Source organism: Lagopus muta, chromosome 1 (genome assembly GCF_023343835.1).
Source record: "Lagopus muta isolate bLagMut1 chromosome 1, bLagMut1 primary, whole genome shotgun sequence".
Lineage (NCBI taxonomy): Eukaryota > Metazoa > Chordata > Aves > Galliformes > Phasianidae > Lagopus > Lagopus muta.
Genome location: NC_064433.1, coordinates 76465409 through 76491332, shown reverse-complemented (window position 1 = coordinate 76491332; position 25924 = coordinate 76465409). Strand labels below are relative to the sequence as shown.

The 25924-nt window shown below is 41.4% G+C and overlaps 1 protein-coding gene and 1 long non-coding RNA gene across 2 annotated transcripts in view; one reads left to right on the top strand and one right to left on the bottom strand.

Annotated features, from left to right (window-relative positions):
- The window catches only part of LOC125697078 (ovostatin-like), a 34081-nt gene extending 17057 nt beyond the window's left edge, over nucleotides 1-17024 (top strand). Inside the window, 15 exon segments of the mRNA XM_048953713.1 lie at nucleotides 284-402; nucleotides 859-910; nucleotides 1110-1193; nucleotides 1808-1984; nucleotides 2510-2591; nucleotides 3035-3191; nucleotides 3711-3785; nucleotides 5268-5433; nucleotides 5551-5768; nucleotides 6374-6589; nucleotides 7002-7126; nucleotides 7485-7575; nucleotides 12695-12763; nucleotides 13586-13691; nucleotides 16907-17024. Of these exon segments, the coding sequence (XP_048809670.1) occupies nucleotides 284-402; nucleotides 859-910; nucleotides 1110-1193; nucleotides 1808-1984; nucleotides 2510-2591; nucleotides 3035-3191; nucleotides 3711-3785; nucleotides 5268-5433; nucleotides 5551-5768; nucleotides 6374-6589; nucleotides 7002-7126; nucleotides 7485-7575; nucleotides 12695-12763; nucleotides 13586-13691; nucleotides 16907-16968 (1799 nt within the window). The 3' untranslated portion in view covers nucleotides 16969-17024.
- A 5331-nt stretch (nucleotides 17025-22355) lies between these two features.
- On the bottom strand, nucleotides 22356-25290 carry LOC125697090 (uncharacterized). Its single transcript, XR_007378677.1, has 3 exons — nucleotides 25208-25290; nucleotides 24686-24799; nucleotides 22356-22567 (listed from the first exon to the last, which is right to left on the bottom strand). It is a non-coding gene; the product is annotated as an uncharacterized LOC125697090 (long non-coding RNA).
- Nucleotides 25291-25924: the final 634 nt, after the last annotated feature.

Here is a 25924-nt window from a genome sequence, read left to right as displayed (position 1 = left end):
TCATCTGTAAACCTAATTCTTTTCCAACCTGGATAATTTTGTCTACCCCTATTCCAGCTGTCCAGGCCAAAAAGCCTCTCCAGAAATGCAGGGTATTTATCATTTCAATTTTTAGAGATCAGTTCTCTTCCCATATGTCTCACCTAGAGTGATTGATCATTCATTGTGCTACACTACTTACTCTACTATTCTATAGATAATCATTATCAGATGCAATTTCTCACTTTAACCATAAATCTTCTTGACAGAGGTCAATTTTCCCTCTTTTCTGCTACTATTTAAGGCGAAGTATTATTCAGCATTACGGCTGAGACCAATAACGATGAAGCTTGTGAAGAAGAAGCACTTAGGAACATCAGTATTGACTACAGAGACACCCAGATCAGGACATTGTTGATTGAGGTACTGCTGACAGCACTTCTTGTTTGCCCTGTACTTCCTACCATGAGAAAAGAAAATTGCAACAAAAGTACAAAAAGGAAGCAAAAGTTATTCTGGTTCCTTAACAAACTTCCTGTTTAGCTCCACACTCATCTGACTGGGACAGGGTTGGGCTGTTCAATCTAATTTTAAGTCCACACCCATCTGATGTCCTCTTCCATGAGGATCACTGGGTGTTGGTAAGTGCACATCTTCCTCATACAGAGGAGAAGCTGGAAACGAGGGACTTTATCTGATTGGAACTCACCTTTTGTACTAGCCATAACAAGTATGAACCTGTAAGCTATGGCTGCTTCTGTACAGCCATGTTATGATGGAGGAGGATGAGGCTGACAATGAATACTCTTTCACTGCTTTGTTTCTCTATGCTTTGTTATCATCTGCTGCATATGACTCTTCTTCCCATCACCATTCCAGCCTGAAGGCATAAGAAGGGAAGAGACCCAGAACTCCTTGATCTGCATGAAAGGTAAATGCTCAATATACTTGGGAAGGGAAAGGGAAAGGGAAAATGAAAAGGAAAGGGAAAGGGAAAGGGAAAGGGAAAGGGAAAGGGAAAGGGAAAGGGAAAGGGAAAGGGAAAGGAAAAGGGAGGGGAGTGTTTGTTACCTGCTGTAACAAATGTTCTATACAAATATCCACAATATACTTAATATTTTTCTCTACAGATGATGTCATTACTCAAGATGTTGTAATAGATCTACCTACAAATGTGGTAGAAGGATCACCCAGAGCTTCCTTTTCTGTTGTTGGTAAACATAAAATTAATGAAACATTAAGAAAACTTTAAACTATGAAATGAAAGCTTTGTTGTGACTTTTCTTTCTTCCTGTGGGAAATCTTGAGCAAATAGATTGATTCTTATCTTGCCCAGCAATGTTCTCTGCTGCATCTAAAAATCAGTGATATCCTTATTCACATTTCTGTTTAAACTTACTGCATTTGAATGTTTTGCCCACAGGTAGCACAGTTCTGAGTGTGCTACCAGACTCATGCCCATAAGATTTTCTTCCACTCACCCGTGTACAAACTAGAGATGCTAATGGAAACTTTTTGGTCTTGTAGTGGCCTTGGTTTTATTATTTTAATAGACATCAAGTGTCTGCTTAAAGTGGCACTAAAATAGGTAGTATTTCTGGAATGGGCAATTTAATCTAAGCAAGAAAACACAGGGCAGGAATTTATTTGTTGGCTTGACAAGCAGAACAGAACAAATCACTCAGAAAGTACAGAGAACTTCAGGCTTTCTAACAGAGGTTTTCTAACCCAGCCAGGTATTCCATGGCTCACCCTACTGAGTGAAAATTGCTGTATGTTTCTGTGGCCATGAGTTGTGCTAATTCCCCTGTCATGTTTTCTTCACCAGGTGACATCATGGGCACTGCCATGCAGAACATGCACCAGCTCCTTCTCATGCCATTTGGCAATGGGGAACAGAACATGGTCCTTTTTGCACCAAATATCTATGTACTGGATTATCTGGACAAGACAAGACAGCTGAGTGAAGATGTAAAATCCAAGACCGTTGGATACTTAGTGAGCGGTGAGAGTTTTGTGCATCTTTTTACAATGTGTGCTGAATTACTATTGAGGCCTAGTGAGCAGAAGCAGTAGCATGGCTATTCAAGCAGTATGGCACTGATGTTGTAGCACAGCTCAGAGATCCACTGCCTTGCTTTTTTTTTCTTTCCTTCTCCTGCTCTACCTAAACTTGGTCATCATGTTTCCTTCGAGGTTCCATCTTTAAGTCCCTTCCTCCTCTTCCACACAAGCACAGCATCTGCCTTAATCCTGTCAGTTTAGGTAGAGCACAGAGCTGACATGCGCTACCTATTCTGTGACTCAGTGTTCCTACAGGACAGGACATTGTGTAGACAGGATCTCTACACTTAAGCTTCTTCAAAGCTTCCCCACTGTATGGCAGACAAATTTCACCGTTTCGTGTTTTCCCATTGTGATTCCATGTAAATCCGATGGAAAATAGAATTAGAAGGTTTTTTTGTTTGTTTGTTTGTTTGCTTGTTTTGTTTTTTAATTAGATAACATTTTCTCTTTCACATTCTTTCAGGCTACCAGAAGCAGCTATCATACAAACATCCTGATGGGTCCTACAGCACATTTGGCATTAGAGATAAAGAAGGGAACACCTGGTGAGTGACTGGGAGCAGAAATGGCTTAGAAATGAATTTGCATTGAAATCACATGGTGTAGGTAAAAGACACCTTTGCTAGCTGAATCAGGTGTACAGAGCTCGCTAGGAGTGAAACTCTAAGTACTAAGTGAAATGGCTTTCCAGCTCCTATCAGAGTGCATACTGATAGTAGGTAGACTAAAAACTTGATTCCTGCACCTCATTTCTCCTATGGAACCCAATGCACTGCAGTGCTTTGCAGCCAGGATCAGCCTCACAGTGTGCTAGTGTTCCTCCATGGATTCTAGCTAGATACAATTCTTTTTGGTACCCTTCCTTCGAGAAGTACACAAGAAAGCAAGTCACCAACTTGTTGGCTATAATTATTCAGACTTGTGTCTAGCATGAGTGAAAAGGCTGACTTTTTCTAGATCAGCTCACAGCTTCATGGTTCCCTTGCAGGCTCACTGCCTTTGTGTACAAATCATTTGCAGAAGCTAGTCGCTTCATATTTATTGATGACAATGTCCAGGTTCAAACCCTGATGTGGCTGGCAAGAAAACAGAAGACAGATGGCTGCTTCCAAAGTGCTGGGATACTTGTCAACGATGCCTTGAAGGTGATAAAGAATTACTTTTGTTAAATTTATGCTCTTATCATTAAGATCCTCTCTCATTACTACCAAAACCTATACTTTCCTCTAAATGCTATACTCTTCTCTGCCTAGGGATACTTCTCCACATCTTACAGTAACTATTTCCAGACCAGTCAGCTTCCTCACTCTCTTTTACATATCTTGCACCTGTGAGAGGATTACAGGACAGGATTAGAGGAGAGGATTCCTTAAGGGAATTTGTGTTTTCTGAGGATTTTTTATTGCTGCTGATGGTAGTTTGTTGGCTGTTGTCGATGAGGTTTTTTGTTTTTTTTTTTTTTTTAATATATATATATATGTGTGTTTAAATAGTAAAGGGCTTTTCTTAACTTCTGAGCTATCTCTGCTATGTGTGTATTTTCCTTTATTTTTGGGTTGCGTGCAGAAACAGCCACATTCTTCAGCTGGGATATGGCAACTCATATTTGAAAGCTTTTCATTCATGCTATTCACTGGTAATTCCTCTCTCCATATCCTTTTCAGGGAGGAGTAGATAATGAGCTGTCGCTTTCTGCCTATATCACCATTGCCTTACTGGAGGCTGGGCATTCTATGTCGGTAAGGCCGCTTTTCACTACTGCTATTCATCTGGAATTAGTTCCCAGTTGTTAGTTTGTATTCTGTAGCTGCTACAAATAGTCCTAGAGAAAGACAAAGAGATGGAGAGAGAAAGTTCTCAGTTAACATTACCCTGCTTTCAATGACACTCTTCACCTTCACTTAAAAAATCTTCCTAGGGAGTAGCACACACACTATGGCTTAGCCTCAAATACGACTTAGTCAAGAAAATAAAGCATTACAGATAAATTTGTAAAATCTAAATGGAACTAAAAGCCATACTGGGAAAAGGAAGATCCACCAGAGTGGAAAGCAGATTTATCCTTCTTTGGAAGTGACTACTAGTACAAAGGAGAGCACAGCTGAGATGTTAGACTTCAGTATATCAGTTTCTCTGCCTCTAGTTTGTCGTGTACTTTTTGAGAAACTTCCTGATTAAGAAGAACATTAATGAAGACATGGAGTCCAACAGTAAACTTCTTTCACTTAATGTAAACCAATGAGAACTGCTCCAGAAGTAATGCCTCCTATTTTATTATGCTGGTTCATGAAGCCAGAGGTGGATGTTGGTGGTATAGTGATAGAATTTGAACATCCCTGCTAATATTCCATCAAATTTTATTGCTATGCAACATATGGAAGCAGATGGGCAGTCTGATGAAATGAGATCTGACATGGAAGTGTGTGTGAAGCAAAGGTGTGCTACTGAATTCCTCCATGCAGAAAAAATTGCACCCACTGACATCCATCAATGCTTGCTGAACATTTACGAAGACCAAAGAGTGGATGTGAGCTCAATGAGGCAATGGGTTGTGTTTTCAGCAGTGGTAACAGCAGCAGTAGGTCATCTCAGCTGGTACAAATTTTTATCAGTATGGTATGCAGGCTCTTGTTCATCACTGGCAAAAGTCATAGCTAACAGTGGTGACTATGTTGAAAATTAGTGTTTTGTAGCTGAGAACTTGCTTCGTCAAATAATGTTATTGTGGCTGTTGTAGTTTCAATGAAAATAAATCGGAGGCATTATTTTCAACACAACCTGTGTAGTACAACTCCACAGAACTGAATTAAAATTTCAGTAGAGTCACTGAGGATAGAGACTATTCTGAAAATATTAGAATTGTTCAAGTCAACAGACTCTTAATTACAAAAGTACAGTGTGAATTGTTACCACAGAGTAAGCAGAAGGAATTAGATGTGAAAGAAGCAGAGAAGTCTTCTGTTTATCCACCTACATCTTCAGGAACACACTGAAAATCTGCTCTAATTGTATGGAATCTAATTGTCTGAAATCCTTCCTTAAAGAGTCATGTATTCTCTCTCCCAAGGTTATTATCCAAACTTAAGTTTTATTGCCATGATGATGACAGGATGAACAAGAGGTTTAAAGACACTTTAGATCTAGGGAGGACAACTGTTCAGAATTGAGACACATGTTGTTTTGGTTGTTGTTTTTATTTATTTGCTTGTTTGTTTTTGAAGTACACAGTAATCCGAAATGCCTTTTATTGTCTGGAGACTGCATCTGAGAAAAATGGCAGTGACATTTATACTCAGGCGCTTGTGACCTATGCCTTCTGCTTAGCTGGCAAGGCAGAAATATGTGAATCATTCCTTAGAGAACTACAGAAATCAGCAAAGGAAGTTGGTGAGTTTCAGCCACATCAGGATTTGGGGAGGTGGGAATATGGAATACATTTTACTGGTGGCATGCACCTTGACAATATTCCGTTCTCATTGCTTTTCACCCCCTTTGTTTATTCAGATGGTTCAAAGTACTGGGAGCAGAAGCAGAGATCCCCACCTGAAACATCCCACCTCTTAGATCATGTTCCATCAACTGAGGTTGAGATCACCAGCTACGTGCTGTTGGCATTGCTCTACAAACCAAATCGCAATCAAGAGGATCTCACAAAGGCCTCAGCAATTGTGCAGTGGATTATCAGGCAACAGAATCCCTACGGAGGTTTCTCTTCCACACAGGTGCATAAACTCCCATTCCCCAGTTGGTCTTAGGAACTGGGACACTCTTGTCAGTGAGGCTATGGCTAGTTTTATTTCTCTCTTGTATCTTGCTTTCATGTATATAGAGACCAAGTCTTTTTCTTAGTGAGTCCTAAAACCTTTATTATTATTATTATTATTATTTTATTTTCCCTTCTTAACTATACCTAAGTTAAATACATAAAGGAGTAATTGGACTAGTAAGAAATCCAGATATTCATGTTAGCAGTAAACCTAAAAAAATCCTCTTATTACCAGGTCTTAATTGCTATATGACCAAGAGGTTCTCTGCAGTCCCTAGGAAACCCATGCATTTTCACTTGAAATATCTTATTGAGATGTGCTCTAGTGCTCATATTTTGTACTCTGAAACCTTTATAATTAGTAGAGATATTTCCTTCACACTAAAATATGCACATCAGAAGGAAATGCCTCCTTCTGTGTGGGAAACTTGGAATCATATACAAGTTCAGGGTTTTTTTAACCAGGTCAAAGTGGCTTTGTTTTGTATTAGAATCATAATATTGATTTCCTCCACATAATCACAGTGTAGCTGTCTTTTTTTTTTTTTTTTTTTTTTTCAGGACACGGTTGTTGCTCTTCAAGCCCTTGCTGCTTATGGTGAGGCTACCTATAATTCTGTTACACAAAATGCCATCAAGATCACTTCCAAGAACACTTTCGAGAAAGTATTCACTGTTAATAATGAGAACAGGCTCCTCCTGCAACAGACTCCCCTCCCTGAAGTCCCTGGGAAATACAACTTAACAGTGAATGGCACTGGATGTGTACTTACACAAGTAAGTGTCTGCTCTCCTCTTTACTGTATCCTACAATCTGCATGCAATGCAGCTGTGTTTCTGATGACTTTCCATCTGATTTCTCTTTCTTTTTCCTAATTATTTGATTTTCCTAAACTCTTTAAACAATCTTTTCTCTGTTTCATATTCTGACTCCTATGAAATCACAACATAGCAAAAAAAGTTTTTCTAATAGTAAGGGATTTCTAATGTGTGATTAAAAATGATAAAATGATTTTCTAATGTGTGGTGCACCTTTATGGACAAAATGCAGGACTGATGTGTCAGTCTTCAACATAATCAAGAATCATTCACATGCCCTGGAAACTTCACTCAGCCTCATGTTCTATTTTAGAATTCAAAGAAAAATACTTGGCATGTTTAAAAAAGTTCTTTTTTTTTCCTCTTCCAGACAGCACTGAGATACAACATACACCTTCCAGAGGGGGCATTTGGATTTTCTCTCTCAGTACAGACATCAAATGCTTCCTGCCCCCAGGACCAACCAGGAAAATTTGATATTGTACTCATAAGCAGGTAATGTGCCATCAACAAACCAGCTGCGCAGCTGACATGCCAAGTAGAGTAATGTGTGTATTCAGTTTTGTTTAAAGTCATGAACCATGAGCTGATCTATCCTGGACAGTGTTGATGGTATCAACTAATATGACATATTTCCCAAAAGACCTTGTGATACTTACACTATTAATACATAAATTGCTAGCATGTACTTTGCCCCCTCATGCCAGAGTCCTTCCCACAGTGTCTCCCATTCGAGCCAGTCAGCAAGTGCATATGATTCACCCCATTCTTTCTGTGTTCTATGAGACTAATAGTCATGAGAATTTCCTTCCCCTGACACAAACCAGGCTGACTGGGATGTCTGTTGTTTCAGTTACACAGGGAAGCGCTCTAGCTCCAACATGGTCGTTATTGATGTGAAGATGCTCTCCGGCTTTGTTCCTGTGAAATCTTCCCTGGATAAGGTAAACAAAAGAAACATGATTAAATGAGTCACCCAGGTAGATAGGAGATACAAGGTTGTGACTATAGGAATTGGATGAAAACAGAGGCATGGTACAAAAACTATTCACCCAAAAAGTGGGTGCAAATTTTGCAGATGACATCAGGTTAGGTGGGAGTGTTGATCTGTCTGAGAGCAGTAACGCTCTGCAGGGAGATCTTTTTAGGCTACAGTGATGTCACATGACATTCAAAAAAGCTAAATGCCAGCTCCCACATTTGTCATAACAACCCGTTGCATGGCATAGACCTGCTGAAGGATGACTGGAAAACTGCCCAGCAGAAAAAGGCCTGGGGGTACTGGTCAACAGCCAGCTGAACATGAGCCAGCAGTGTCCCAGGCAGACAAGAAGGTCAATAGCATTCTGGCCTCATCAGAAATAGTGTGGCCAGTAGGACCAGGGAAGTGATTGTCCCTCTGTACTCAGCACTGGTGAGAACTTACCTTAAGTACTGTGCTCAGTTTAGCCTCCTCACTGTGAGATGAATATTGACAGAATCATAGAATCATAGAATGGCCTGGGTTGAAAAGGACTCTAAGATCATCTACTTTCAACCTCCCTGCCACAGGAAGGGTCACCAACCACTAGACAGGCTGCCCAGAGCCACATCCATCCTGGCCTTGAATGCATCTCCCTCCTATTTGTATGCTCCCTTCAAGTATTGGAAGGCCACCAGGAGGTCTTCCCAGAGCCTTCTCTTCTCCAAGCTAAACAAGCTCAGTTCCCTCAACTTTTCTTCATAGGAGAGGTGCTCCCATTCTCTGATCATCTCAGTGGACCTCCTCTGCACTCGTTCCAAGAGCTCTGTGTCTTTCTTGTGCTGGGGGCTCCAGACCTGGACACAGTACTGCAGATGGGGCCTTACAAGAGCCAAGTACAGGAGGACAATCACCTCCCTCTCCCTGCTGGTCACCCCTCTTTTAATGCAGCCCAGAACACAGTTGGCTTCCAAACTGCAAGCACACACTGCTGCTTTCAGCTTCTTGTCCACTAGGTCCAAGTCCTTCTATGCAGGGCTGCTCTCAAGGGATTCTTCGCCCAGTCTGTATAAATACCTGGGATTACCCAAGCCCAACTTGCACTTGACCTTGTTGAACCTCATTAGGTTCACACGGGCCCACTTCTCCAGCCTGTCCAGGTCCCTCTGGATGCCTTGCCTTCCTTCCAATGTATCGGCTATATCACTCAGCTTGGTGTCTTTAAACTTGCTGAGGGTGCACTCAATGCCACTGTCAGTGTCACTAATAAAGATGTTGAAGAGCACTGGTCACAAGACCAACACCTGAGGGACATCGCCTGTGACTGGCCTCCACCCTGGCACAGCACCATTAATCACAACCCTGTGTCTGTAATCAGCCAACCAATTCTTAATCATCCCAACAGTCCATCCTTCAAATCTACACCTCTCCAATTTAGAAAGAAGGATGTGGTGAGGGACCATGTCAAAGGCTTTGCAGAAGTCCAGGTAGATGACATCTGTTCCCTGTCCACTGATTCTATCAGTCCATCATAGAAGGTCACCAGATTGGTCAAGCCCTTGGTGAAGCCATGTTGGCTGTCTCAAATCACCTCTTTATCTAGTATGTGCCTTAACATAACTTCTAGGCAGATCAGCTCCATAATCTTCCCACGCACAGAGGTGAGGCTCACTGACCTGTAGATCCCTAGGTTTTTCTTTCTCCCTTTCTTAAAATGGGAGTAATTCTTTCCTTTCTCCAATCACCTAGAACTTAACCCAGCAACCTTGATTTTTCAAATATGATGGAGAGTGGCTCGGCAACCACATCAGCCATCTCTTTCAGAACCCCAGGATGGATATCATCTGGCCCCATGGACTTATATACATTCAGTTTCATGAGGAGGTCTCAGACTTATTCCATTGTTACAGTGCAATGGAATCCACTCCTTTCACCCACTCCTAGAGCTTCAGGGTCCTGGCAGATATGGGGAGAAGCCTGACCACCTGTGAAGACTGAGGCAAAAACCTGAGCTCTGCAGGTTTTTCCATGTCTGAGGAAGTCAGTTCTCCATCTTTATTTATCAGAGGGGGAACACCCTCTTTGATCTGTCTCCTTCTGCCTATGTACCTGTAGAATTCCTTCTTGTTATCTTTCACATCCCATGCCAAGTTCAGCTCCATCTGTGCCTTGCCTTTCCTGATTATATCTCTACACATCAAGATAATGTCCATATATTCTTCCCAGGCTACACCAGGTAATTGCAGAGTTCACACTCTTGAGTTGCGTGTGTTAGGAAAGCCCTTCACATCCCTTGCCAAGTTCAGCTCTATCTGTGCCTTGGCTTTCCTGATCTTATTTCAACACATGCGGACAATGTCCTTGTATTCTTCCCAGGCTATCAATCCTGCTTCCACTTCCTGTACATTTCCCTCTTTTCCCTCAGTTTAAGCTACAGATCCTTGCTCAGCCATCTGCCTCCATTGCTCGGTTTCTTCTGCTGGGGTATGCAGAGCTGTTTTGCTCTCAGAAAAGTGTCCTTAAAGAGCTGCCAGCTCTGTTCTGTACCCATGCCCTTAAGGACAGTTTCCCAGAAGATCCCACTCAGCAGTTCCTTGAGCAGTCGGAATTTTGCTCTCCTGAAGTTCAGGGTCCTGACTCTACTTTTTGCGAGGCCTGCTTTCCTCCAGATCACAAACTCCACCACGGCATGGTCACTACAACCCAGGCTGCCTCCAATCTTAACCTCTCTAATGCTCTCCCCCACACTGGTGAGCACCAGGTCCAGTAAGGCTTCACCTCGGGTTAGTCCATCTAATACCTGGACCAGGAATTTATCCCCATCAGACTCCAGGAATCTCCTGGATTGTCTGCCACTATCCCAGCAGATATCCGGGTGGTTGAAATCCCCCATCAGGACAAGAGCCCATGAGCACAACAACCTCCTGCAGTTGAAGCAAGAAGACCTCGTCAACAGGCACCCACTGATCAGGTGGCCTGTAGCAGATTCCGAACACTAGATGCCCTTTATTGGGCCAATCCCTGATTTTCACCCATAAGCTCTCAACCTAAGTCATGGCTGTTGCTCAGACACAGCTCTTTACAATCTATCCACTTCCAAACATAGAGGGCAACTTCCCGTCCCTTCCTACCCTGTCTATCTCTTCTGAAGAGCCTGTAGCCTTCAGTTGGAGAGTTCCAATCATGGTATCCATCCCATCCACCATTTTGAGTTGCTCAAGCTTGTGCAAGGACGAGCAATGAATCTAGTGAAGGGACTAGAAAACAAGAGTTAAGAGGATTGGCTGAGAGAGCTGAGTCTGTTTAGTTGGGAGAAAAGGAGGCTGGGGGGAAATCTTGCTCTCTGCAATGACCTGAAAAGAGGCTGTGACAAGGAGGATGTGGCAAGGAGGCTGCTGGTCTCTTATCAGGTGACAAGTGATTAGGACATGAGGCAACAGGAAGAATTTCTTCATGGAGAGGGTGGTTAGGCATTGGAACAGGCTGCCTAAGGAGGTGTTGGAGTTGCCATCCCTGGAGGTGTTCAAAGCCAGATTGCATGGGGCTGCCTGGTGTAGTATTAGATCTGTAGGTTGGTCGCCCTGCCTGTGTCAGGGGGTTTGGAGCTTGATGATCCTGGAAGTCCCTTCCAACCATGATTCTATGATTCTATGTAGCACTTAGTGACATGCATAGTTCAGTGATAGACTTGTAGTGTTACATGATGGTTGGACTGGGTGATCTTAAAGATCTTTTTCACCGTAAATTATTTCTATGATTCTACAAAACCCTGTGAGGTGTTTGTATGGCTGCATCATCCCCAATACTGGGTGAAGGGAGCTGAGAACACATAACACTGACTTTCCCGTAACAAAAATTAAGAAGGGTTTCAGCTGAAGCCTTACCAGCTGAGAACTCAGAACCAGCACTATTTGAGAAGGGAAAGGGTCAGAAATACAGCAGACTCATTTTGAAACCTATATGACAGTGGAGGCAGGCATATCCCTCTAGTAAACAGCTGTGTTTCCCAGCATATAAGCCCCCACTAAGTCAAGTGGCAGTTTTTGCTCAGCATCTTCTACCTATTCAGCAAAATTGAGACTCTAAAAAAAACAGGTACCAGCCCTTGATATTTGGCTAGGAACAGAACACGAAATCACAAGGTGGCAGGTTCTGAGGTAACATTTAATTTTAGTTTATGGTTTATATCAGCAAGTTTGCAAATGACACCAACCTGAGAGGTGCTGCTGACGTACTAGAGGGAAAGGATGCCATTCAGAGGGACCTGTATAGGCTTGAGAGGTAGCCCATGCCAATTTCGTGAAGTTCAACAAATCCAAGTGCAAGGTCCTACATTTGGGTTAGGTCAATTCCAAGCTCAAATACAAGCTGGGCAGAGAGTGGCTTGAGAGCAGCCCTGAGGAGAAGAATTTGGGAGTGTCAGTTGATGAAAGACTCAACATGAGCTGGCAATGTGTGCTTGCAGCCCAGAAGGCCAACTGTATCCTGGGTTGCAGCAAGAGAAGTGTGACCAGCAAGTCAAGGGAGGAGATTCTGTCCCTCTGCTCTCCTGAGACCTCACCTGTAGTACTGCAACCAGTTCTGGCATCCACAACACAAGAAGGACATCAGGTTGTTAGAGTGGGTTCAGAGGAGGGCCATGAAGATGGTCAGAGGGCTTGAGCACCTCCCCTGCAATGACAGGCTGAGATAGTTTGGCCTCTTCAGTCTGGAGAAAATAAGTCTTCAGGGGAACCTTATAGCAGCCTCCCAGTACCTGAAGGGGGCATACAGAAAAGTTGCAGAGTTTTTATAAGGGAATGTAGCAACAGGACAAGGGGAAATGGATTTAAACTGGAAGAGAGTAGATTTAGACTAGATATTAGGAAGAAACTCTTTACTGTGCAAGTGGTGAAACATTGGAACTGGTCTCCCCGAGAGGCTGTGGGTTCCCACTCCCTGAAGGAGTTCAAAGCCAGGCTGGATGGGGCTTTGAGCAACATGGTCTAGAAGGAGGTGTCTCTGACTACAGCAAGGGGAGTGGAACTAGATGATCTTAAAGTTCACTTCCATTCTATAATTCTATGACTCCATGGATTTATCTCCATGTCCTTGTTTTAAAGCTCATCGATACCCATACAGTGATGCAAGTAGAATACAAGAAAAACCATGTTCTCCTTTACCTGGAAAATGTAAGTACCAAACACTGGATATTTGATTTAAACAAATAATAAAATCAGCATGTTATAGATGCACCTACAGAGAGGTTACATTCTCTTAAGTGCCCAGATATATTCCCCTCCCCATCAGCTTTGCCCTCTACTCACTAAGCTGCTTATTCCCCAAAGTGTGTAACATCCCACACATCCCACAAAGCTTCAAACTGATACCTATTAGCAACTATATAAAATTAATTTAAAAAGTATTAATAAACTAATCAAAAATCTTTCTCCTTTCTGTAAATGGTGAATAAACACCAAAAAGGAGGTTCTTTTATGTGTATGTTCCCTAGGCAATGTTCTGTTAAATTCCAGTTCTTCTAACAGGACATGGAACACTACTAAGAGATCTAGAAAAAAAAAAAATTCCTTCTCTTACTTCAATTCATTCCCAACTCTAGTTTTTAATCTAATTCTGGACCAGAATGTACATATAGAAATACAATTGCTTGGAGAATTAATACCAGTCTTTTGAGACTTCTTTTCTCTCTCTTGCCTCAAGCCAATAGGATTTGTATATCTTACAAAGATAATACAAGCATGATTGGAAACCTACAGCTCTTCTCTTCAGTCTCTCTTTGGACTCTTCAAAAATATTTCTGATTTTGACTTGGCAGGCAGATAATGGATTTCCCACATCTGTATCAGTGGGTACCAGCTGGGATTGGATATATATGATCTTGTATATTATATTGATTATATTATATATATATATATAGGATATATAATTGATCAACTCCAGATTGTGTTAGATGAACAAAACGTCTTATGTGATCCTCATCTTTCCATTACCAGATCTTGCAAAAGAGGAGAAAGGAAGTCATTTTCTCAGTTGAACAGGACTTTGTAGTGACTCATCCCAAGCCAGCTCCTGTGCAGATCTATGATTACTATTTTACAGGTAGGTCTTTGTTTTAACCAGAATGAAGTGTGGGGAAGGGACAGGGAGAGCAGAAACTGTACATGACTTCAGAGAGACAAAGAGCCAATTCTCATGGAACTAACATTCCTCTGAACTATGTTAGGAATTGGAACTGGTGCCAGGAAAGAGACCCATCTCATTTCAGCTAGCTTGGTTATATGTATAAGATGAAAGTGGGCATGACTGGAAAGCTATGAAAATGTGTTTGTCAGTACTCAGGGGATTTCAAGAATCTTCAGCTTAAATATGTGTAAGGAAATGTGTATCCACCTCCAAGGAAGTAAACAAGAAGTGATCTCCAGGGTAATAGAATCATAGAATCCTTAAAGTTGGAAGGGACTGTTAAAGGTCATCTAGTCCAGCTCTCCTGCAATGAACAGGGATACGCACAACTAATGAGGTTGTCCAGGGCTTGATCCAGCCTCACCTATAAGGGTTCCAGGAACAGGGCATCAACCACATCTCTAGGCAACGTGTTCCAGTGTCTCACCACACTCATTCTGAAGGACTTTTTCCTTATATCCAACCTATATCTACCGTCTTTAAGCTTGAAGCCATTTCCCCTTGTTCTATCACCACAGTCCCTGCTTAAGAGTCTGTCCCCTTCTTTCCTGTAGCTCTCCTTGAGACACTGAAAGATCGCTATCAGGTCGCCTCAGAGCCTTTTCCAGACTGAACAGTGATGACAACTATATCATGATGTTCTAGTAGTACAGTAGCTTCCAGCTCCTGTTTATTTCCCAAGCTGCATGTATTGGTGTAGAGGCACTTCTGCTGGGCAGCTGGTCTTGTCACTTCCTTAAAGCATAACTCCTTAATCCCTTTTAAATACTTCCCTTGATTTTTCCCATTGCCTTTTCCTATTGCTGCAACAGCTACTGCCTTGTCATCAAAGGATTTTGTATATGCTGCAGTGTTTCCACCACCTCTCAAGGCAGAGGGTTCTTCAAGGCCCCTGTGTTGGAAATGTCCAAGTAATTTTTGTCAGGACGGTATCTCTGATAAAAGCAGAATTTATTCGCGATTGCAATGGCGGGCCTCCCGCAAGCAGGAGCGCCCCTATGGACACAACATGACAGCCTTTATACCCTGTTTTCTCCCCCTTCCCTCCCCCTCCTCCCCTGTTTCCCCACTGGCTGGGTACTCCAGGTTCACAATCTTATCAGAAGGTTTACATTTGTTAATTACTTGTTAATTTATTTGTTATCGGGTGTCAGTCCTGTCCTCCTGTTGTTTCCAAGATGTCTCAGTGCTCTTCTTGTCATGTTGATACGGTGATTTTCTTTAAAGTCTTTGTTAAACAAAAGGCACCGGAGGGGGAGTGGAGGAGGGGAGGGAGAATGATGCCAGGCCTTCCGACATCACTTCAGGCACTTCCTCGGTCATGCCATGACTTGTTCTCTGGTTTAATCAATCTCATGCAGAATATTCTTGCAATGTGTATGACAAAATATACATATACACACCTATATACAGAGAGTGCATTCCTGGGGAAGGTTCATCCAGAGGATAAGTGATGCAAACTATCAGAGTCATCCCCAGTTAAAGTAGAAAGACACCCAAAAAGAACTATGAGCAGAGATTGTGAAATAAAAAAATATTATCCAATTCTAATGCAGAAAAAACATTTGATTCCCACACCTGCCAGCACTCTGTCCGTCTAATCTAGCTACGCTCTCCTACATTGCATCATGGAAAGGCTTACTATTCCCCCCCATTCCCCTTCAGACCTAGTTTAAACCCCTCCCAATGACCCCCACTAAGCCTTTCCCCAAGGACCTTTCTCCCTCTTTGAGAAAGGCAAACCCTACCTGGTGCCCACAAACCTGGTGCCATATAAGCCATCTGACTGTCAAAAAGCCAAAGTTCTGGCAATGGCACCACTGACAGAACCAGGTGTTTAAAGATGAGGTCGTTTGATGAATTAAATGTCCTTACTCAATACAGGAGACAGAGAAGAAAAGATGATCTGTGCATTCAATTCCTTTAGCTGTCATCCCAAGGTCTCGAAGTCCCTTTTGATAGCTCTTGATGCACATGTAGCTGCTTCATATCTCCCAGTATGGAAAAGCAGTAAGGGGCTGCGGTCTGATGGCTGTACCATGCTAGATAGTTTTCTGTTGACATTTCCCACCCAGGAAGACAGCAGACTGTTCTAAGGGGATCTGCTCAGCATACTGGACATTCAGTTCATTGTAGAGAAGAATCACCTGCAGCTAATATCCATCTCTTGTTTTTCAATGGTGTAGCCTTGATGTTGGGAGAAGGCTTTTTGTGGTTTGGTTTCATTAGTTTGTCTAGACTGAGTGGATTGTTATCACCCACAGATGGGCCTTCCACATCCAGGGCCTTATACCTGCTGTACAGAGGCACCTGGGGGGGGGGGGGGGGGGGGGGGGGGGAAGGGTAGGAGAGGGAGGGAGGAATGTGGAGAAGGCCAGGAGGACTTTTGTACTTGACTTCAAGCACTAACTTGCTTCCACCTGCTTTTTTCCTTTGTGTTCTTGCCTCCAGCCTTGCAATTTTTTCCTTGACCTGATGTGATACAGACAGTCTTGTGTTTCGTGTTCTTTCCCTTGAAATAACCTGTCAGTGCGTGGGTGAACTGTGGTTTGTCCCCCATGACACTTTTTAATCTGTATATTTCATCCTGTAGCCTCATCACAAGTCAGATCAGATCTTCTACCTGCTCACACCTCACGCAGCTGTTCTGCCAGGGAAAGGCTCATTCAGACAACATCCATCCAAACACAGAGGTTTGGACAGGTGCACAGCTGCTTCCGAACTCAGTCAGGGTTTCAGTATCCTTTCTGGCAGGGGCAGACATCCTTGCTCTCCTTCGCGTGGATACCATGACAGCCTGTGTCCGCGGAGGGTGACAATCCTGCACTTGCAGTGTGACGACCCTGCCCTTTGCGGGCGATAACTGCCTAATGAACTTCTGTCTCTTGCACGCCGGCTTCTCTCCATCCCTGCTCGAGCCGCTCTCTCCCGCCCCCTAGCGGCAGGTTTTGTACACGCAGGAGGTTCGGCCGCTGTCACCCCCGGCTCCGCCGCACCGCGTCAGTGCTGCCGAACGTCAGGGACGTCTCTTCGCAACGGTTTTTTTCGCGATGTGTACCTTTCTGTAAAGGCTACCTTGGTGCGAATTTCTGCTGTGAAGCTGACTCACACGAAGTCTTTGCTTTTTCCAGAAGAATATGCTGTTGCTCAATACACGTCACTTTGCAGAGATGTTGTTGCAGAAATGGGCTAATGATAAGTGAAAGTAAGGTAAGTGGAACTCAGGAAAAACAAAAACAAGCAGCAACGAAGGGGAAGCACTGGGGAAGGAAAGTGGAGAGAACAGTTAGTAAAAAGAAAGGTAAGAAGGTGAAATATAAAGTAGCGTGAACGGAGGAATTGGAAGGATGAGTGAGGGCTATTCTTGCAGGAAAGGAGCCTTCACCAGGCTTTCCAAGAAGCAGTGGACAGATCCTGTCCTATGTCACGTGCTCTGTGGACTACATTTGTGGACCACTTTGCTGTTCATCAGGAGGAAATCAGCCCCCCTACAGGGTGAAAGCCAAAGTGCAGAAAAATGGAAACAGTGGAAAATTCCTGCAGAGATTCCTCAAAAACATCAACTCTTATTAAACATTACCTACAGCATCTCTCAAAGCCTATGTGTTTAATGGGCACATTTCACACGAACTTAAGGAATGGAATCCTAGCCAGTCAAATTGTATTCTGAGGAGAACGTTTGATGTGACGTGAATCTCAGAGGTGTGCGTTGACCAGTCAGATGTACGATGTTGTCACACTGTAGGGGGAGCTGCAGGCCTGCATGCTGCTCAGTTCAGCAGTTACGCTGGCCATTATCTGCTGAGCAATTATCTGGGTATGTAGACATAGCTTGCTGATAGTTCTTCATCCATTTTTTGTCTGTTTTGCATGGAATGGGCTATCTATTCAGCATCCTGAAAGCATATTTTATATTCTATATATGCTTTTTTTCTTTTTTTTCCTTTTTTTTTTTTTTTCTTCCATATTGTGTTTATTTTCTTTTGAATTTTCCCCTGTAGGAGAAAATTGAACAAGTGATCAAGCACCCTATATTCTTCTGTCATTAAGTCCCAGGAAGGGTTATTTCACCTTTCTAAGCACGGTGGGATGCTGTGATGTTGTTTGTACTAGTATCTTACTTTCTGTTTCCTTTCATAGCAAATCTCTCTAGATCTATACCATAAACCATATGTACTTTTTCAATAAAACTCCCTTTTATACTGGGCATTGACTTTCTTTCAGTGTCACAGAACCTACATTTCAATAACAGTTCGCTTTGTGATGGCTGGCTGGGGGAGAAAGAAGAGAGAACCATTTCTGTCCTGAATTTCGCCTCCTGCCAGCTGTAACTGATAACCACTGATAACTACCACAAAATGCAGCATGTGCTGTCACTCAGCCTTTCATCTCTGTAGTATAGCTCCTGTTTCCCCTGGCTGTTGAGCAGCCTGTCACTTTTCCCCGGCCCTGCCAAAGTGTTGCCTCTGCACCTTTGACATAAAAGTATGGTTTTAGGGTTAGCATTTCTGCATCATGCTTAAGTAGAAGAGCAAGTAATGAAAGGCACAGATTTCAGTGAAGGCTTTGTGGCTAGGTCCCAGGCCTCGGTCACAGAGCCATGCCAGAGTTCTTCCACATCCCAGAGCTGCTCCAGCCAAGACTGACTGAGGCTATGTTCAAGAGAGATGGTAAGCCTCAATCATCCTGCCCTGGTATATGAACTGATATGATCCTCCCTGCCTTCCCATATCGGCTTACTTCTTCCTGTTTTTGTTACACGTGGCACCAGGGTAGCTTCTGCAAGAGGAAAATGCTCTTGGGCTGAACCAGACCAGAGTCACGGGATGGATAGGAATGTGAACTACCAGTGTTCTGGCATAGTGGAAAGAAGGACAGAGAGCCCTGGCAGGGCAGGAGATGAGGATGGAAAGCAACTGTGTACTAGGCAGTAGGAGGGCTCAGGATGTATGAATATGGCTGGTCTTATTCAGAAACAGCAGCTCCACAGCAACCCAAACTCGCTGAGATCAGACTGAAAGGTGTGCAGAGGCCACTGAGCTCAGGGCTCCACTGAGGCAGTGTCACCCTGCTGCCTCTGGTGCATCCCTGCATCTTGCAGGGAGTAGTGAGTTTCTCAGGTCAGAGAGGAACATTGGTGTCTGAAATAAAATCACCTCAGCGCTCATGGGTGGTTATTATGAAACAGGCAAGAAGCCGATGAGATCCAGTCCAACACCTGGTTATTTATAGTATTCTGTAGGGTAGCAGTTGACAGGCTGTCCTTACCACAGGCTGACCATCCACTACACCCAGGCTCAATGCTGGTCCCTGCAGCATATATTTGTTGCTTCAGGTTAAGACTGTCTGATGCAGTCTCAGTAGGTATGACCAGCTCCTACAAAGGCATAGTCCTGAAGCAGAGGGATTTCAGTAAATATTCCATTACTGATTAAGGTCCTTTCCAGACTTTGTCCTAGAGATCTTAAGTATGTCCCAGTCTGAAATAGTGTCAGGTTTAAAACTATAAAGTAAATGAGTCAGAAAACATCTGTACATGGAGGACATTAATGTTCCTCAAACAAGTCTGATTATAACACACCACAAGGTGTCCCCAGTACTCTGCGTATCATTTGAATTTTGTCCAATATTTTCCCACTTAACAAATTGATTTCAGAAGATATAGTGGTTTGTGATTTATGATGTACATTAAAGACGATTAAAATGAACAAAAGAGAAGGGGGAGAGGAAAAAGGGCCTGTCATGTGAGAGTGTAAATAATAAGTGCAGATGAGAACTGTTAAGGGCTTGTATGTAGACTGAAAGGAACTGGAAAAGGTGTTCATTTCATTGGGCAATTTGCTAATGATGTGTGTGGAAATAGAGCCTTGTGTTTTTTTCAATGAAAGTGACTCTCCATGTCAACATAGAATTCTCAATTCCCAATTCCCTTCCCAAACCAGGAGTTTGAATGTTGTTGTTTTTTTTAAGTTTTTTTTTTTTCTTGTTTTCTGTCCATTGTTGATTTTGTTGGTGGTGGTTTGGTTTTATTTTTCCCGAAAGGGTCTAAATAACTTAAGAATCAGTGGGATTTGTGCTTCTGTGTTAAGTCCTGAAGATATCAGATGTTTGATTCTCTACAGGCAGCAGGGTATCCAACTACTCCCAGAATGTATACCAAGTGTGATTTTCAGAATTGCAAAGGGATTACCACCCAGGATCTGCATGATAACAAGCTTATAAAAAGACATTTCATTAAGTTTCACAGAGTTTTTATGTTTTGGGGGACTTTTCATGTTACAGGGACGTTTTATTTTATGAGAGATGAAATTGCTTTGAGCAGGGTGCAGATTTCTAAACTTATAAACATTCACTGGAAGAAAGAGGTAGGCAAGTGAGGCTGTGAGTTACTTTCCTGATACACCCCAAATTGTAGAAAGTGAGCTATAATCTAACTTGCTACACTAGCATTAGACCATATTGAAACAAGAAAAACCAATACTTACAGCAATGGGGTTGAAAGAGAGAGTGGGTTGAGTAGGTGTGTATATAGAATGTGCATCTTTCTTAGGGATTTGAGGCCAATTAGGCCAAGACTTCAGTATCCCACATGGAACTTAAAAAAATACTCCTCAGTCTGGCCAGATGTTACTGTGCTCAGTCAAACATTGTTTTCCGGGGATAAACAAGATCCTGACAAAAAAAAAAAAAAAAAAAAAAAAAAAGACATTTTTATCATTCTTGGCTTCTTAGATCAAACCTGAAGTATTAAAACATCAAGAACATATTTCCCACTGCAGACTCTTCCTTTAAGTACTGAAAATGCAATATTTATATCCTGATTTTAGCTGGTGGTTCCAACAACTAATTGCTGTTTGCAATCACATGTAATAAACGTCATATGCTCAGATTCTTCCTTCAGAATTTTACCTGTAGACCAAGTTCTCCTTGGCTCCTGCTCACATAGAGAATAGCAATATTCCTTAAAATGTATTCCAAGACCTCCCAGATTTCTAGAACCTGGATAACTTGTTTTAGCTACAGGCTTCATGGCACATACCTTACACTGAAGATTTATTTTTTTTTTTACTAGGCAAAACAAAAGCACCCATTAGAGTATCATTTCTTCTTTCATAGTCCAATAATACCATAATGTCATAAAATGTCAGAGAGTATTATAGATCTCAGAAGACCAGAACTGTTTTAGTTCTGGCAAGATATACAGGCTAGGCAAAGTCAGTTTCCCTAAGAATGAGTAAATAAAGCCCATTGGCCCCAGAGGTGCTCTTGGTTTAACACGCTTGGTGTTGCTTGACTCAGTTTAAAAAGCTATCAAGGAGCAGAAACAGACACAAGTGACCACTGAAACTGTTGTCCAGGTCCATGGACTGAGTCAGAAATGACTGCAAGAAATGGGAAGTACAAAATTCACTACAGTGATCTGCCAGTGCCCTCATGCCTGCTCTGCATTTTACAGATCTCCTGTGAATTTGTGCATGACTGTTAAAGGTGCATTAAAAGCTGTTCTGAAAATTGGACTTTTATGAGAAAAAAATGGCTTACAAAAGTATAATCACACGAGAATATCTGACTAAAATGCTCTGTCATGCTTGCTTTATCTGTGCTTAAGCCTTCTTTGTAGAGTTTATTTTTGTCACAGGACTGCTGATGATGAGGAGCTGGTACTGAAGTATCAGCTAAAGGCTGATATGATCACTTAAAATGACCACATTTTCTCTGGAACCTGAACAAGCAACACGTAAACAAGTTTAATGTAAACAATGGGCCTCACCCACAGTGCAGATATCAGGATACAAAATCTAGAGAAGGACAGATGAATCTCCCCTATAAATGTGATCTTCAGTATGGCAGTATTCTCTTGCTGAGGTCTCTCAATTTATTATCCTACTACTGTCATTAGTAAAACAAGTCCTTAGCTCATGGCATTCTGTTGCTCATCTTTTGAATCGAATTCTCTGTGATTCTTGTAGTGTCAGAAGTTAATAGTGCTAAGCTCTTAAACAATGGCGCACCAACTCTGTATGATTTGTCTTATTTTTCCAGATCCTGTTTTCCACTTGCTTAGGTTTTCTGTCAAATATGAAGTGTGGATGATGAACAATTAATTAACTGATCAGAGAAGACCAGAGATATTCCAGGGAATCTGTCAAGAAATGATAATGTGTCAAAATGCTTTGAGGAAACTACTCAGTCTTGCTCTCTGATCATTTCCCTATTGAGCTCATTTGCCACCCACCTGGTGGGCAATTAGGAAAGCAGTGGTGTGCATGTGCACCCCATACATGCCTGATTCATTATACAAATGGCATGGTCTTATCTGTGGCACCAATATCTGTGAGAAGGACAGCATCAGAAAAGGATTTCTTGAGGAATAAGTTCATAAATATACAATTATTTATTTTTAATCTTTCTCACACGTACAATTTTAAATTGTTTATTCAGAGTTACTAAGAAATGTTTTGGATCCCCTCTTTTTTTTTTTTTTTCTTTTTTTTTTTCTTTTTTTTTTCTTTTTTTTTTTCTTTTTTTTTTTTTAATTTATGGAGAAGCAAAAGTTTAACAGTTAGTCCTGCAACTCAATAGCAAAACACAACTTCTTTCAGCCTTTCAGCTCAACCTCCTAAAGATTGACTTTTTCAAGGTCAAGGAAACCTTAAAGCTAACATCGCATTGGATACAGGACCCCAAAACTTCCTTCTAGGAAACTTCTCACTGTTCTCCTTTTGGATGTTCCTGCAAGATAATCTGATGATTTTGCTCTGGAGTCTTCATTCCTCTTTTCTCCTGCTCCCCTGGTGGGCAAAGAAGAAACAATCTGAAGAATGTGATCTCAGCCCTGTTCTCACACTATAATCTGATAGATAAGAGAGTGAAAAATTCTTATTTGAGAGTGAATATAGGTAGGGTAGGTATGAAAAAGGTAGGCAGAGATGGAAGGAATAAAAATCACCATGCTCTATATTAAGTATGGGCTATGTATGCATGCTTCAAGGTCCAAACTTTACATATTTTTCTCAGCCTCCCACACTTTGTTTTAGTACCCACTAGGAAGTGAAGGCTGGGTTACCAGCAGCAATTGTATAGCCATGCCAAATCTTTGCCCTACTTAACGTTTCTGGAAGTGACGAGCTCGAGGCAACCTCAAAACCTGTTCTTCCATGCTCTCTCTCTTGTTAAGGTACAAGTGTCCACAGCTGGTCATCTGGTGTCTATGCCATAGGAAAGTTCCTCTGGCAAGCCCTACACACTAGTCTGGGATGCACAGCTCTCCTTACACCCCTTGGCTGCTTAAGCAAGATCCTCATGCTCTCAAGACTTATCCTGCTTCCTACCAATCACTTGTGTCCAATGCATACTATCCCAAAATAGGAGGGAAGAATTCTGTGATCCCATAATACCTTTTCATTATTTACAGAGACATTCTTAATTTCTCTGTGATAACAGAAACATCTGTCAACATGCAACAGCTAGTTTCTTGGTTATGTATTTTCAAATTATTAGTATTGTTCACTTGTATTTTATTTCAGAGAGATGAGGCTGGTGAGATTTCAACAAGTGATCCTATTCTATATGTACTGTGTGCTATAAACATCAGACAGGCACACTGCTGATTTCTCATAACTCATAAGTTATGAGAACTCATAAGTGAACATAAGTGAACTTGTAAGTTCACAATTTTCTTTGCAGCCTTTTTAGCAACATACAGCATAAGTTTAAGGCAAAAATAAGTTTATACATAGAGATAACATTTGTTATAAGATAGCTGAGAAAGGTGGATCAGTCCTACCTCATATAGAGTTTATAGATCATAGAGGTTTTACCCTACAAATGGGCTTGCATTGCACCATACTAAGTCAGTCACAGATCTATTTGTAAAACCCAACTACAGATTTGGTTTACATTTTAACTTACAAATTGGATTAAAATGAAGGTAATTCACAGATGCCTTTGCTATACTTGAATTGATTTATTTGTTCTTATGACACCATAGAAATATGTATGAGTTACTTTAGCCTAAGTGTCCACCTCTCAGGAAAGGCACTTGATCTGCCATCAAGGCCTTTCATCAGATTAAGATTTTCAAAAGACCACTAAAGTGAAAAAATCTTTATTTGCTCTGATACTTTCTGAAATTTAGGGTTTAGTTGATGAAGTCTTGTTATGGTGCTTTACTTCATTAAATATCTTGCTTTATCTACATGTTGCAACATATATAAGATGCTCATACTTCCTGAGTTTCCCTGATAAATTTTAGAGGAGCTCCTCTTCACTACAGCCTGTGAAATCTTGGTTTTTTTACACAGTAGGAGACCAATATTTTAGCCTCCGAGTATTGTTGTTCGTCTATAAATTTGTACAAGTACTTTTTCTTGTAAAGACTGTTTTTCATTTGAAGTACGCTCCTTTGTGGTTGTTTGCTTTAGATACATAGGACAGGGAAACATTATCACTACTGGATTTTCTTCAAAATAATAAGATTGAATTATTTTTTTTTTTTTTCCACAAGGGATTACTTTCAGCACTCAGCTGAATGGCTAACATTTTTGATCATTGTAACTGTTAACAGGTCTCATATTTTACAGTGACTGTTCTCTCACCTTTTCCCACACAGAGTTGATGTAGGCATTGAAGAGAAAGATTCCTTTACTAGAGCTACTAACTCTAAATAACAAATGCCCCAAGGTTTTTGTTAGGATTTCTAATGAAAAGGTGCATTGAACTGCCATATCAGCATGATATGAGAGTTACCAAGAACTGTTTTCTTAGCTTTTGCTTTTAGCATGGGCCTCTTGAGAGCCAGTGGATGAAGTTAAGTTCATTGTCCTGTTTTTTTCTTTGAAGGCTTAGCATTACTAGAAGAATTAGAACAAGATAGTAAAGAAGCAAATGTCCTTCTTAGGTTTATTTACCTTTGGTGAAAATGGTTCCAAAATTGCTGAAGACTGCTATAACAGACAGTACTAAGAATATCCAAACGCACTTACAGGTGCATTTTCTTCCCCCAGAAACAGTGGACAGCTGAGCTGTTAAGAGACAGCTATTATCAAGAAAGCTGAATACTAAATAAGAAAAATTAAAATGAAATTAGAGAGAAGTATACCAGAACTGGGTTAAGGTTATTAGAACTGCACAATTCAATATCCTTATTTTAGTCAGACAAATACATGCACACACACTTTAAAATTTCTTTGTCACCTTTGCTAAGTGTAACACAAAATAAAGTACAACAACAGCAAAGCAGCAAAATCATAAGATGCAGCAAGTAAGGATATGTCAAACACAACAGCAGCGTGCACAAAAAAAAAAGTAGGAGAAAGACACTGAAAAAGTAAAATAAAACAAAATTATATATATATATATATATATATATATATATATATATATATATATATATAAATCCTAGGTACACAGAGATCTCCACATACCCTTACCTCCACAGCCATCCCTTAAATGAAGTCTAGAAATGGATAGATCCTGTTTCACCCCTTCCAGTCACATATTGCTTGTGCCTGAGCCCCCCTAGATTGGCCCTGCCTTCCTACCAGGTGCTCAATCACTGTTTCAAGCTGTGACTTAGCATTTCCATTACTCTAGGCAACACAGTGAAGATTGCAAGGCTTATAGGAATCTTTGCAGAATAAAGCATGCTGTGATTGGAATTTATCAACATTTCTGGTGGTCTTTAGCTTACAAATTGCATTTTTTGTGTTTGTCAAAATGCATCAAAATAATATATTTTAAACTGGTGGAATGTAGCCTTCAAAAATGTGATGGAGGACGAAACACTCCTGAAAAAATAAAAAAAAGAGATGGTAACAATGATGCCTTCAGGCAAGGTAAAGTGCTCCTGTAACATCTGTTTGTTACTGACCTAGTTTCTTACCCTATTTTCATATTATAAACCTTATCTAATATTAAGCTATTTTTTTCCAAATGTTTCTTGGAAAAAAAAAATAGAATAATATTACAGCTTTAATTTAGCAGGGGAAATAAGTAAGAAATTTGAAAGACCAGATGTGGAATAGCCAAAAGATTTGCTACCTGTAAAGGAAACATATGTAGCCATTTGTTTTCAAGCACAGTGAAGTCAAATCCACTGCTACCATTAAGTACAGAAATCCACTTTGCTTGAATTTTAAGAAATTAGC